The sequence below is a fragment of the Sebastes fasciatus genome, chromosome 3 (genome assembly GCF_043250625.1).
Source record: "Sebastes fasciatus isolate fSebFas1 chromosome 3, fSebFas1.pri, whole genome shotgun sequence".
Classification (NCBI taxonomy): domain Eukaryota; kingdom Metazoa; phylum Chordata; class Actinopteri; order Perciformes; family Sebastidae; genus Sebastes; species Sebastes fasciatus.
The window spans coordinates 3,260,123-3,273,399 of NC_133797.1; the positions used below are offsets into that span (position 1 = coordinate 3,260,123).

General features: G+C 45.9%; 1 protein-coding gene across 31 annotated transcripts in view; it reads left to right on the plus strand.

Moving 5' to 3' along the window:
- LOC141765101 (regulating synaptic membrane exocytosis protein 1-like) overlaps positions 1–13,277 on the plus strand; it is a 126,687-nt gene that overhangs the window by 50,964 nt on the left and 62,446 nt on the right. For 30 of the 31 annotated variants that reach the window (XM_074631001.1, XM_074631006.1, XM_074630970.1 and 27 more), the window contains 2 exons: positions 4,336–4,637; positions 11,189–12,084. In XM_074631001.1, coding sequence (XP_074487102.1) covers positions 4,336–4,637; positions 11,189–12,084 — 1,198 coding nt within the window. Of the gene's footprint in view, positions 1–1,472; positions 1,822–4,335; positions 4,638–11,188; positions 12,085–13,277 lie in introns of those variants that run through there. The other variant, XM_074630997.1, reaches the window with a different exon arrangement.

Genomic DNA, 13,277 nt, shown 5'->3' on the forward strand with positions numbered 1-13,277 from the left:
CCGCTGAAAATTAGGGCTATCAATCGATTAAAATATTTAATCGCGATTAATCACAAATTAATCCAACATTTTTTATCTGTTCAAAATGTACCTTAAAGGGAGATTTGTCAAGTATTTAATACTCTTATCAACATGGGAGTGGGCAAATATGCTGCTTTATGCAAATGTATGTATATATTTATTATTGGAAATCAATTAACAACACAAAACAATGACAGATATTGTCCAGAAACCCTCACAGGTACTGCATTTAGCATAAAACAATATGCTCAAATCATAACATGGCAAACTGCAGCCCAACAGGCAACAACAGCTGTCAGTGTGTCAGTGTGCTGACTTGACTATGACTTGCCCCCAAAACTGCATGTGATTATCATAAAGTGGGCATGTCTGTAAAGGGGAGACTCGTGGGTACCCATAGAACCCATTTACATTCACATATCTGGAGGTCAGAGGTCAAGGGACCCCTTTGAAGATGGCCGTGACAGTTTTTCCTCGTCAAAGAATTAGCGTAACTTTGGAGCGTTATTTAACCTCCTTCGCGACAAGCTGGTATGACATGGTTGGTACCGATGGATTTTTTATAGTTTCATGTGATACCAGTATCTTCACTCTAGCTTTAAATCTGAGCCCGCTACAACCTTAACAATCGCAAGTTGCGTTAATGTGTTAAAGAAATGAGTGGCTTTAAAACAAATTTGCGTTATTAAAACGTCCACTTTGAAATAGGAAATAATGGGTGTCAGAGCGCAGTGGTGCCGTTGTCGCGTTGTGTCTGAAAGGACCTTCAGTGAGTGAGAGAGGGAGAAGAAATACTCAAGCAACGGCAAAAAATGAATGAATGAACCAATAAAAACTGATGAATATTAGTTTATGCCAGAGACTCATACACGTTCACGCCAGAGGGGTGAATTATTCTGTTTTCTTTCCTGAGAATTCAAAGAATTGAAGATTAAAAATGCTGTTGCAAGAGTTAATATTTTTTTTGCCATCTTTATTCCCTTTAAAAGTCACCAAAATGCAGGAAACAGTCTCTGAAACTCACATTTTTCTGATAGAGGACCCCCAGACCTCCTCTTTCATTTTGAAATCCTCCCTATTTTTGAAGTCTCAATGTTGGCGAGTATGACAATTGTTGTTTCTGTACATTTGAATGTAGCCTACATAAAGTATCTAATATCCCATCATGCACTGGGAAAGAAGGAAGAGGGGGGGGGGGGATTCTGGGCTTAATCTCTAACCTGTGTAGGTTTGCCCTCGGGGGGATGATGGAGGAGAGGGTTAGACGTTGTGAATCGTGAGCTGGTATTGTCATCTGATGAGGAGTTGAATAATGGTGAGGGGCTGAACGGATTATTGGCCACTGCTAATCTGTGGCCCCTCATCTGAGGTAAAGAGGTGGAGAAAGACAGAGAGAGAGAGTAGTGTGTGGCTGGGCGGCTGCCCGACAGCTGTGGGCCGTGCGGGCAGCTGATTTACTTTAGATTAGTCTGGACATGCGCCAACTAGGATTCAATCAGGCCATGATGAATGTGCTTTGGCGCGCTGAAGGCTAACTGCTAACTGCTAAACTGACTGCTAACAGTCCACACCAGCGGCCGTCAAGGAGTAACATTTTGGGGTTCCCGGAGGTCCCTGAGGCGTTTTTTGTTTTCAACCTGTGCCAAGGTTCTGCAGTGGAATACAAGGGATGACTGCGTTTCCTCTTTACTTTGGATTTGTTCTCTGAAAAATAAACCGTTGGGATTATAAATGCGGAGGGAGATAAATCCTGTTTTTGTGCTGTCGGAGTGAGGTGATATTCAGTAGCCATGGCTACGTGTGAGTATTCGATGTTGTCTATAGGGTTTGATTTAGAGCAATCGAATGTTATCTTGGCTGTGCAAATCAGTCTTATGGTGCATTTTTAGAGTCTAAATAACAGAAAATACCTGCATGTGCAAAGATGATGCACCGACTAGAACGGCTTTACTCATTCTCCTTTTGGATGAAAACAATACATATATAGAGTAATTCATTTCCCCTTCCTCCTCTACCATGTTACAGTATTCTTTGTAGCCCTGTAAAGTGTATTGTTTTTATTAAATCACCAACATGAGCGATCTAAAAAAATAATGCATTTTATTAATGGGTTACAATGCAATAAGAGTCATAAGATTCACAGCAATACAACCACAGGGCAGGAGAAACTTGAGCTCTTCGGGAGGTTCTGCAGTTTTTCTAAATAGCAGTACAGAACTTACAATAGCTTCCACTGTGTTCACAGATAATGGATATGTTGAAACAGCACAGTCTGTCATGTCTGAGTGCTCTCTAATATTTGATTAGCTGTAGCGAAGGAAGGAAAGGAAAGCATGTGGAGGAATATCGTTTTTTTAAAGGTGCCATATTGTAAAAAATTAGATTTTCATGTCTTTTATATTATAAAGCAGGTTTAAATGCTATATAAATACTGTTAAACTATCAATATCAATATCGACTATCAAACGCTCAATATACGGAGAAACACACACAGCCCGTATTCAGACATTGTGCATTTGAAACAAGCCGTTAGGATTTCTGTCTATTTGTGATGTCACAAATATACAATATTTAGACCATTACACGGTTTAAAAGATAAACATTCTAAATGTGTCCCAGTTTATTTCCTGTTGCAGTGTATGTAAATAACATCAGCTGACAGGAAGTAAACATGGACCCAAACTGTTGCCTAGCAATGCAATTCTGTTGCAATTCCCTTGAAATGCACTAAAACGGAGTGTTTCAGACAGAGGGTAAATACAGGTATCTTCAGGCAGACAGTATGAGGAAAGTAAAGGATTTTTTGAACATAACAGCATGTAAACATGTTTTAGTAGAAACACAAAATACAAGTATGAACCTGAAAATGAGCACGATATGGGATCTTTAAAGGTGGCTTACTGACATTCATGTGAGCTAAAAGACGCTGTAAAAGGTGACGGTGAAAGTTGATGGGCACAAGACGTTTTAACGTCTAGGAGAACTTGAATCTGCTCACATGAAGTTAACAATGCTGTAATTGTTTGGTGCGATGATATATATGTTCAATAAAATTAATCTGTGTTGTGTGGTTTGTGCAGATTTTTGTGTCACAGGTAGAGATGTTCCGATACTGTTTTTTCCTTCCCCACATTCACAACCCCCACCCTACTAGGGTGCTGCCACCCTTCTAAACGGAAGCCTTACATACTGGACATATCAACGTTCTACTTGTTGGATTTTCCACTGTGGAATATTGCCACATTGCTGACATTTTCCTCGCTCTGACTACCACTACTACTACTACTACTTCCACTAGCACCGCTCTGCTGTTGTTTGCTATCGTTACCTGACAAACTAGCTGCAATCAGTTCTTTTATGCTGCTCTAAAGCTCGAAACACACCAGGAACGTCTCACCACGTTTCACGCACGTCACATCTGTAGAATATGTCACGGACAATGAAGGTGATCTATTGACTGTATATTGACATCATACCAGCAAGATTACTACAGTTTCAGAATATGTTACGGAGATGAAAAAAAGTAAAGACTTATTTTTAAATCAACACTTCCTGCTTTCATTTCAAAATAAAAGCCCTCAAGCATTTTTTCTGAGGATAGAATTCCTTCATTTGTTGACCCGTGGCTTTTATTCTGAAATGTGTGTCGGACAGTGTTGTAGAACATGCAGTGACTTGGAGAGCTCCATGAATGAATATAGTTCGGAATTTCAATTGTCGATTATTACTATTATTCATAAATTATCACACGTTTCTTAACCTTTCTCTGTCTAAAATAAATATAAATTATATTTATAATGAAATGAAATGGCCATTAAAAGGCAAACTCTATGTAGAAAGAAAGGTCTGACAACAGCAGCTGCAGCAGCAGACAAGCATCTGAAACGCAGCTGGTGTGAACACCCGATGCGTGAATCACGCAGCAACCACGCCACGCAGACGCCACGCGCTCCTGACGTTCCCTGTGTGTCCCAGGCGTAAAACAGTAGTTGCCAGAGGCAGCCATGATACATCCAGGGAGACAGCACACTGTTTTGGAGCAGTAAGGAAGAACTGATTTACAGTTAAACAAGTTGATTTTTTTCTGGTTTAATAAGTTATGGTATCGAGTTGGTGCATAAACTGGCGTACTCGCTAAAACCAAATTTGGGGCGGTCTCGGAAGCATTTCTGACACTGGTATCGGTATCGGAACAACTCTAGTCACAGGCATGCCTAACCACTTTTTTGGTTAGGTATTCCATTTATTTAATGTTCTCCTGTAATGCTACCGAATCCAGCATGCAAACATGTTTGTCCTTTCAACCCCTTGTAGGTAATGTGGGTATGCAACCTCTGCCGTAAACAGCAGGAGATTCTCACCAAATCAGGAGAATGGTTTTCGGGGTCAGGGGAGCGGCCTGGGAGCCTGGGCAGCTCCTTGAACAACCCAGCCACTGGAGGTGAGGCCCAACGGGACAGGAAGCTACTCCGCTCCAGGTCCCAAGCCCCGCCCTCCAGCACCAACGCCAACGGGACACAGCCGGACGGGACACAGCCGCCCGCTGGTGTAACTGCTGCCAAGGGTGCCGACAACATGCCAGGTTCCCGCTCCCAAAGTGAACCACCTAGAGAAAAGTAAGGCATTATGATACACACACTGAACACAACGTCTGTGGTATATTTCCTCTTTATGCTGCAGTAGCTGACACTAGAGCAGGGGTAAGCAACCTGCGGCTCCGGAGCCCCTCTCCAGTGGCTCCCTGTGGATTTTTAAAAAAATTAGTGGAAATGAATAACTTTTTTTCGTTTACATTTTCATTTTTATTAATCATTGTTGGAGGTCTATGGTACAGCGGTAAGTATGAGGGCCATATTGAGGAAAAAAAATAAATCTGAGATTTCGAGAATAAAGTCATAATATTATAAAGCCTCTCCGGGAACCATCACCTTAACGTGGTGGAGAGGTTTGTGTGTCCCTATGACCCTGAGGGCTGTGTTGTCTGGAGCCTCGTGCTCCTGGTAGGGTCTCCCATGGCAAATTGGTCTTAGGTGAGGGGCCGGACTAAGAATGGTTCACAAAAAACCCAATGACGACACGAGGCAGAGGAGGAGTTACCCGGCCCGGAGGAAGCCCGGGGCCCACGTCTGGAGCCAGGCCCAGACGGAGGGCCCGTCAACGAGCGTCTGGTGGCCGGGCTTGCCACGGAGCCCGGCCGGGGATACCCCGAAAAAGGAACGTGGCACCCCCCTCCTCTCCATCCTGTGGGCTCACCACCTGCGGGAAGAACCGCTTGGGTCGGGTGCGCTGCCACACGGGTGGCAGTGAAGGCCAGGGACCTCGACGGACTGGACCCGGGCGGCAGAGGCTGGCTCTGGGGACGTGGAACGTCACCTCTCTGTGGGGGAAGGAGCCGGAGCTTGTGCGGGAGGTGGAGCGCTATCAGTTGGATCTGGTAGGGCTTACCTCTACGCACAGCCTCGGTTCTGGAACCGTACTCTTGGATAGGGGTTGGACTCTATTCTTCTCTGGAGTTGCCCATGGTGTGAGGCGCCGGGCGGGTGTGGGGATACTCACAAATCCCCGGCTGAGTGCCGCTACGTTGGAGTTTACCCCGGTGGACGAGAGGGTCGCCTCCCTACGCCTTCGGGTTATGGGGGGGAAAACTCTGACTGTTGTTTGTGCGTATGCACCAAACAGCAGTTCGGAGTATTCGGCCTTCTTGGAGACCCTGAATGGAGTCCTGTATGGGGCTCCAGTAGGGGACTCCATAGTTCTCCTGGGAGACTTCAACGCGCACGTGGGCAACGATGGAGACACCTGGAGTGGCGTGATTGGGAGGAACGGCCTCCCTGATCTAAACCCGAGTGGTCGTTTGTTGTTGGACTTCTGTGCTAGTCATGGATTGTCCATAACGAACACCATGTTCGAACATAAGGATGCTCATAAGTGTACGTGGTACCAGAGCACCCTAGGCCGAAGGTCGATGATCGATTTTGTAATCGTATCATCTGATCTGAGGCCGCATGTTTTGGACACTCGGGTGAAGAGAGGGGCGGAGCTGTCAACTGATCACCATCTGGTGGTGAGTTGGGTCAGAGGGTGGGGGAAGACTCTGGACAGACCTGGTAAGCCCAAACGCGTAGTGAGGGTGAACTGGGAACGTCTGGAGGAGGCCCCTGTCCAAGAGATCTTCAACTCACACCTCCGGTGGAGCTTTTCTGGCATCCCTGTGGAGGTTGGGGGCATTGAACCCGAGTGGACGATGTTCAAAGCTTCCATTGCTGAAGCTGCGGCGGTGAGCTGTGGTTTTAAGGTCTTAGGTGCCTCAAGGGGCGGCAACCCTCGAACACCGTGGTGGACACCGGTGGTCAGGGAAGCCGTCCGACTGAAGAAGGAGGCCTTCCGGGATATGTTATCTCGGAGGTCTCCGGAGGCAGTTGCAGGGTACCGACGGGCCCGAAGAGCAGCAGCCACTGCCGTGACGGAGGCAAAGCAGCGGGTGTGGGAGGAGTTCGGAGCAGCCATGGAGAAGGACTTTCGGTCGGCACCAAAGTGCTTCTGGAAAACCATCCGGCACCTTAGGAGGGGGAAACGGGGAACCATCCAAGCTGTGTACAGTAAGGATGGGACACTGTTGACCTCAACTGAGGAGGTAATCGGGCGGTGGAAGGAGCACTTTGAGGAACTTCTGAATCCGACCAATACGCCCTCTATGGTAGAGGCAGAGCTGGAAGCTGATGGGGGACCATCATCAATTACCCTGGTGGAAGTCACTGAGGTAGTCAAACAACTCCACAGTGGCAAAGCCCCGGGGGTTGATGAGATCCGCCCAGAAATGCTGAAGGCTCTGGGTGGGGAGGGGCTGTCTTGGATGACACGTCTCTTCAACACCGCGTGGAAGTCGGTGACAGTGCCTAAGGAGTGGCAGACCGGGGTGGTGGTTCCCCTTTTCAAAAAGGGGGACCAGAGAGTGTGTGCCAATTACAGGGGTATCACACTGCTCAGCCTCCCTGGTAAAGTCTACTCCAAGGTGCTGGAAAGGAGGGTTCGGCCGATAGTCGAACCTCAGATCGAAGAGGAACAATGCGGATTCCGTCCTGGCCGTGGAACAACGGACCAGCTTTTCACTCTCGCAAGGATCCTGGAGGGGGCCTGGGAGTATGCCCATCCAGTCTACATGTGTTTTGTGGACTTGGAGAAGGCATATGACCGGGTCCCCCGGGAGATACTGTGGGGGGTGCTGCGGGAGTATGGGGTGAGGGGGGCACTTCTCAGGGCCATCCAATCCCTGTACGCCCAAAGCGAGAGCTGTGTTCGGATCCTCGGCAATAAGTCAGACTCGTTTCCGGTGGGGGTTGGCCTCAGTCAGGGCTGCGCTTTGTCACCAATCCTGTTCGTGATATTCATGGACAGGATATCGAGGCGTAGTCGGGTGGAGGAGGGTTTGCAGATCGGTGTGCTGAGGATCTCATCGCTGCTTTTTGCAGATGATGTGGTCCTGTTGGCATCATCGGTCTGCGACCTCCAGCACTCACTGGATCGGTTCGCAGCAGGAAACCGGTGGTTTGCCTACTCCGGGTAGGGAATGAGTCCTTACCCCAAGTGAAGGAGTTTTCGGGGTCTTGTTCGCGAGTGAGGGGACGATGGAACGTGAGATTGGTCGGAGAATCGGAGCAGCAGGGGCGGTATTGCATTCGCTTTACCGCACCGTTGTGACGAAAAGAGAGCTGAGCCGGAAGGCAAAGCTCTCGATCTACCGTTCAATCTTCCTACTCTCACCTATGGTCATGAGGGTTGGGTCATGACCGAAAGAACGAGGTCGCGGGTGCAAGCGGCCGAAATGGGTTTCCTCAGGAGGGTGGCTGGCGTCTCCCTTAGAGATAGGGTAAGAAGCTCAGTCATCCGTGAGGGACTCGGAGTAGAGTCCTTGCTCCTTTGCGTCGAAAGGAGCCAGTTGAGGTGGTTCGGGCATCTAGCACGGATGCCTCCTGGGCGCCTCCCTTGGGAGGTGTTCCAGGCACGACCAGCTGGGAGGAGACCACCGGGAAGACCCAGGACTAGGTGGAGAGATTATATCTCTACTCTGGCCTGGGAACGCCTCGGGATCCCCCAGTCAGAGAAAGGGAAAGGGAAGTTTGGGGTCCCCTGCTGGAGCTGTTCCCCCCGCGACCCGATCCCGGATAAGCGGTTGAAGATGGATGGATGGATATTATAAAGTAGTAATTTTACGTGTTATTTTCTTTTTTTCTCATAAAGTTATGACTTTATTCTTGTATTATTACCATTTTTTTCTCGCAAAGTTATAATTTTATTCCCGTTATATTACAATTTCTTTTCTCTAAGGTTATGACTTTATTCTCGTTATATTACTACTTTTGTTTCTCGTAAAGTTATGACTTTATTCTTGTTATATTATGACTTTTTTTCTCATAAAAGTTATGACCTTATTCATTTTATATTACGACTTTTTTTCTCGTGAAGTTATGACTTTATTCTTTTTAAATTTCGACTTTTTTTCTCGTAGTCATGACTTTATTCTCGTAATATTACAACTTTTTTCTCGCAAAGTTATGATTTTATTCTTGTTATGTTACGATTTGTTTTCTCGTAAAGTTATGACTTTATTCTTGTAATATTACCACTTTTTTCTCGTAAGGTTATGACTTTATTCAAGTTATATTACGACTTTTTTTTCTAATAATGTTATGACTTTATTCTCGCTATATTATAACTTTTTTTCTCGTAAAGTTCTGACTTTATTCTCGTGATATTACGACTTTTTTCTTGTAAAGTTATGACTTTATTCTTGTTATATTATGACTTTTTTCTCATAAAGTTATGACTTTATTCTCGTAATATTACGACTTTTTTCTCGTAATATTATGACTTTATTCTCGAAATCTCAGATTTGTTTTCCCTCAACGTGGCCTTAATACTCTGTAGTACATTTTCACTTTGGCCTTCACTGCATTAGACTTATATACTATATACTTAAACTATAAGCTGTGTTACCTTCATCACAATGCTCAAATATTTTGCGGCTCCAGACAGATTTTTTCTTTTTTTTTTGTGGCTAAAATGGCTCATTTGATAGTAAAGGTTGCTGACCCCTGCACTAGAGGATGATTTACATGTTCAACCCGTACCTTTTTTTCATTAACATGATTGGAATTGGAGAATTAGACAATGGGAACCATATTTTTTCTCAAAACCCAGAAAGCTCGGACTGCTTGCTGTCTAAAGCTGCTGTTGTTTTTTTAATCCCTGGGTTAAAAAAAGAAGAATAGATCTGTGTTTGTTCCAGCTTAACCAGTGGAGAAGCTAGGTCACAGGTTTTAGTCTTGAGAGGTCTTTGATTCAATCCCTTTTTTTTCATCCAGTGGGTGAGTTAGGTAAGAGTTGATGGTTAGTAGAAGTTTTAAACCGCTGAGGCACACAATAGACCCGTTTTTGTCTTTTTTAGAGGGGTACAGGGGGTCTTTAGGGGGAGATAGCAGGTCAATAGTAAATGTCACATAGAAGTGTACATCATTTGAAAGCTGGGAACCTGAAGAATAATTTTAGAAAACATGGTTGATAAACACGAATGAATGAATGAATTAAAAGAAATTGTAAAAGTGTATAAGGTCTTAGAACATTATGATGGAAGTATACACTGATCAGTCATAACATTATGACCACTGACAGATGAAGTGAATAAAATGTATTATCTCGTTATGATGGCAACCGGCAACAGGGTCAGACCCGAGGCTCATTGATGCACATGGGGAGTGAAGGCTGGCCCGTGTTGTCCCATCCAATAGAAGAGCTACTGGAGCTCAAACTGCTGAAAAAGTTAATGCTGGTTCCGATAGAAAGGCGTCAGAACACACAGTGCATGGCAGTTTGTTGCGTATGGGGCTGCGTAGCCGCAGACCGGTCAGGGTGCCCATGCCATGTCTTAATGTTATGGCTGATCGGTGTATGATGGTCACTCCCATGATCTTTATGTCTCATGAGTTCTTGCAGAAATGTTCAGGTTGATACCATTTGTTACACAGATTTGGTGCTAAATTGAATTTTTTTTTTACAATTCGAGAATTGATAAAAATGATCAATAATCCCTCCAAAATACCACATTAAGACACCAAGACCTTGAGGAAAGCCATAGAAAAAGCCATGCTGTGATTTGGGATCAAAAACTTTTGACATTTGGAGATTTCTGCAAGGATTGCATTTTTCGGCGATTGGATGGCGAGCACTTCTGTTCTAGAAACTGCTCAGAAACCCCCTTATTGTTAATGTAGCTAGGAAAGCCATCCATCCTCTGAATGCTCTAGGTCTCTAGTTTGATCTATCCATCCTCTGAATGCTCTAGGTCTCTAGTTTGATCTATCCATCCTCTGAATGCTCTAGGTCTCTAGTTTGATCCATCCATCCTCTGAATGCTCTAGGTCTCTAGTTTGTGGCTGTAAAGTTTCATGAGGCTGTGATTATCCTAGAGGTCACCACAGGTCATTTTATACAGTGAGGTCAAATTAAAAAAAATGGTCTCACTACAGTGACATGGTTACTTTGGGGACTAAAATCATCACATATAAATGCAATTGAGCTCATTGGATCCACAAGAGTCTCAGCTTTACAGTGATACACAAATTATGTAATTCTACTGTTTAGGGACCCCAGTATGCAGAAATATAAAATAAAACACATCATTTTTAGAATAGGCGAAAATAACACATTTATACTGCATGTGATTATCATAAAGTGGGCATGTCTGTAAAGGGGAGACTCGTGGGTACCCATAGAACCCATTTTCATTCACATTTCTGGAGGTCAGAGGTCAAGGGAGCCCTCGCCGAAATTTAGCCTAACTTTGAGTGTTATTTAGCCTCTTTCCCGAGAAGCTAGCATGACATGGTTGGTACCAGTGGATTCCTTAGGTTTTCTAGTTTCATATCTGCTACGGCCACTGAAAAGAACTCCCATGATCCCGCGGGTTTTAGGGGTTTAATCTGTTCGTATAAATGTGACCAAGGTTTTGCTCATGTAGAAAGAAATGTTCTTATCACAGGATATTTCTGTACAAAAAAACTCTTCTCAGCTTTTTTTTTCATTTTACAAATACCTGAAAAGATGCACCTGTGTTTATGTCTGTCTGTAGACTGTATGAAACATTGGTATAATGATTCTTCTTCTCACGTAGGAAAAGGCCAGTTTCCCTCCATGAACAAAATGGTAAGGGAGGCTTGGGGCGTGGTAGCGGCCGGAGACCTGCTGGGAAGCTGCCATCTCAGTCATCCCTGGATGAGCGAGTGGTTCCCGGGGAAAGAGGAGAGAGACGCTTAGGAGACGGACGGAGGCTGGAGAAGATCCATTCTCAGGACTACGAGGACGGGGAAGGGAACTTGGGTCGTTCAGAAACACACCGGAGACGCCCGGAGGATGAGGAGCAGAGGGAGCGCCAGCGCCGTGAGGAGGAGTTCCAGAATCGTTACCGTAGCGATCCCAACCTTGCACGATACCCAGTGAAACCACAGAAGGAGGAGCAGGAGATGCGAATGCATGCTAAGGTGTCCAAGGTCCGCCACGAGCGACGACACAGCGATCTGGCGATCAATGAGGTCGGACTGGGCCCTGGTGACGGGGGAGGTGGAGGAGGGGAGGTGCCTGAAAACCGTCTGGCCAGGAGGGGTGGAGGTGGGGAGGGAGACCACAAGGCCCTCTTGGAGAACCACCGAGCTTACTCTGTGGATAGGACCGTGGGGGTTGGAGGGGGAGCTCCACCTGCAGGGGGTGGAGTGAGATCAGGACCCCAACCTGGGGGACCGGTGCCTCCAGATTGGGGCCCGAACAAAGGCCGCCTAGAGCCCGGTACAACACGGACCCCAAGGGACAAGGGTGGGGATAACCTGCTGAGGAAGGACTCTCAGAGCTCGGACCAGTCGGAGTCTTTGCGGCCGCCCCCTCCACGGTCATACAAGAGCAAGCGCGGAGTCAACAAGAGGCAGATGTCCATCAGCAGCTCAGAGGAGGAAGGCGGCTCCACGCCCGAGTACACCAGCTGTGAGGACGTGGACATGGAAAGCGTCAGCGAGAAAGGTCAGTCAGACAGATGTGCTCGGTCCACTAGCTTACGAAGCTAAATCTGTCCGCACTTGCATACCTTGCACTGTCTGCTGCCATCCATTTCCTTACATTAGACACGGTTCCCTATAGTTAGCTATAGTCATTATATAATGCACTGCTGTTTCTCTCACCTAACTCACGTGCTCGTCCTTAATCTGCACACACAATCCTCATTCTGTCCACCTGAATCATAACGAACCCTAAATTTCTGATCTGTGCACATTTTGTATTCTCATCAGAAGCACTATCAGATCTCGCCTGTATCACCTACAGCTGTACACCCAGTGTAGTGTGGGCAGGATTAGAGTCACAGGTTTGATGGCTAATTGTAGCTGCTAATTGACCTGCAGCTAAATACTCTGAGAGATAGAAAGATCCCAATTGAATGATCATAAACATTCAACTTAGGAAAGAATTGTTATTCAGGTGAAAGATGGTTGCAAAGATTCGATTCTCCTAAAACAGCTATGTAAAATAAGAATGCTATGATAAAGCTCTTTTCCACCGCAGCGTCTTTCCTGTTCACGGCCATATTTTCCGAGCCCTAGCATCTAAAATAGCCTCGGTAGTAGAATTACGATAATGTGCAAAAAAAAAAAACAGAGAGATATTTTGGCTCGGAAGATTACTCTAATACCAGCACATTCTAATTTCGGACTGTAAAACTATACGATAAGTGATAGGATGAAGCGCCCACCCATCATACAGTGAATTACTATCCCTGTGTGTCATCTACACCTCTGTGCTGTGGCTAAACCCTGCTGCTCCCAGGACAGCTCTCATTTATTTGGAGAGTCCCTGTGATTTAGGCCAGCAGATTTGTGGAATTAGGTCAGTGGCTCGCATGCTATGTAATGCTTCGCAAACAACCAGCTGCACCAGCCAACCGTGGACCACCAGCTAAAATCAAGCCCGGCTGCGGTTGCACGCCGCATGCTGGTAACCGCCGGCCTCTCGATACCTATGCATTTTGCAGCTGTTAGAGAAGCGATGCTAGGCTGCGCTATAAGCCACGGGAGAGCGTCTAAGTTCAAGAGGCAGTAGGTAGAGTTAGCTGTAGCTCTATCAGCTTATCTCTCTCACCGGTCACAGAAGGGGCCTGTTCCAGATGTTTTAATCCAGATTACTATAACTCAGGGACTGGTAATGGGTAGATGGTGTGGATT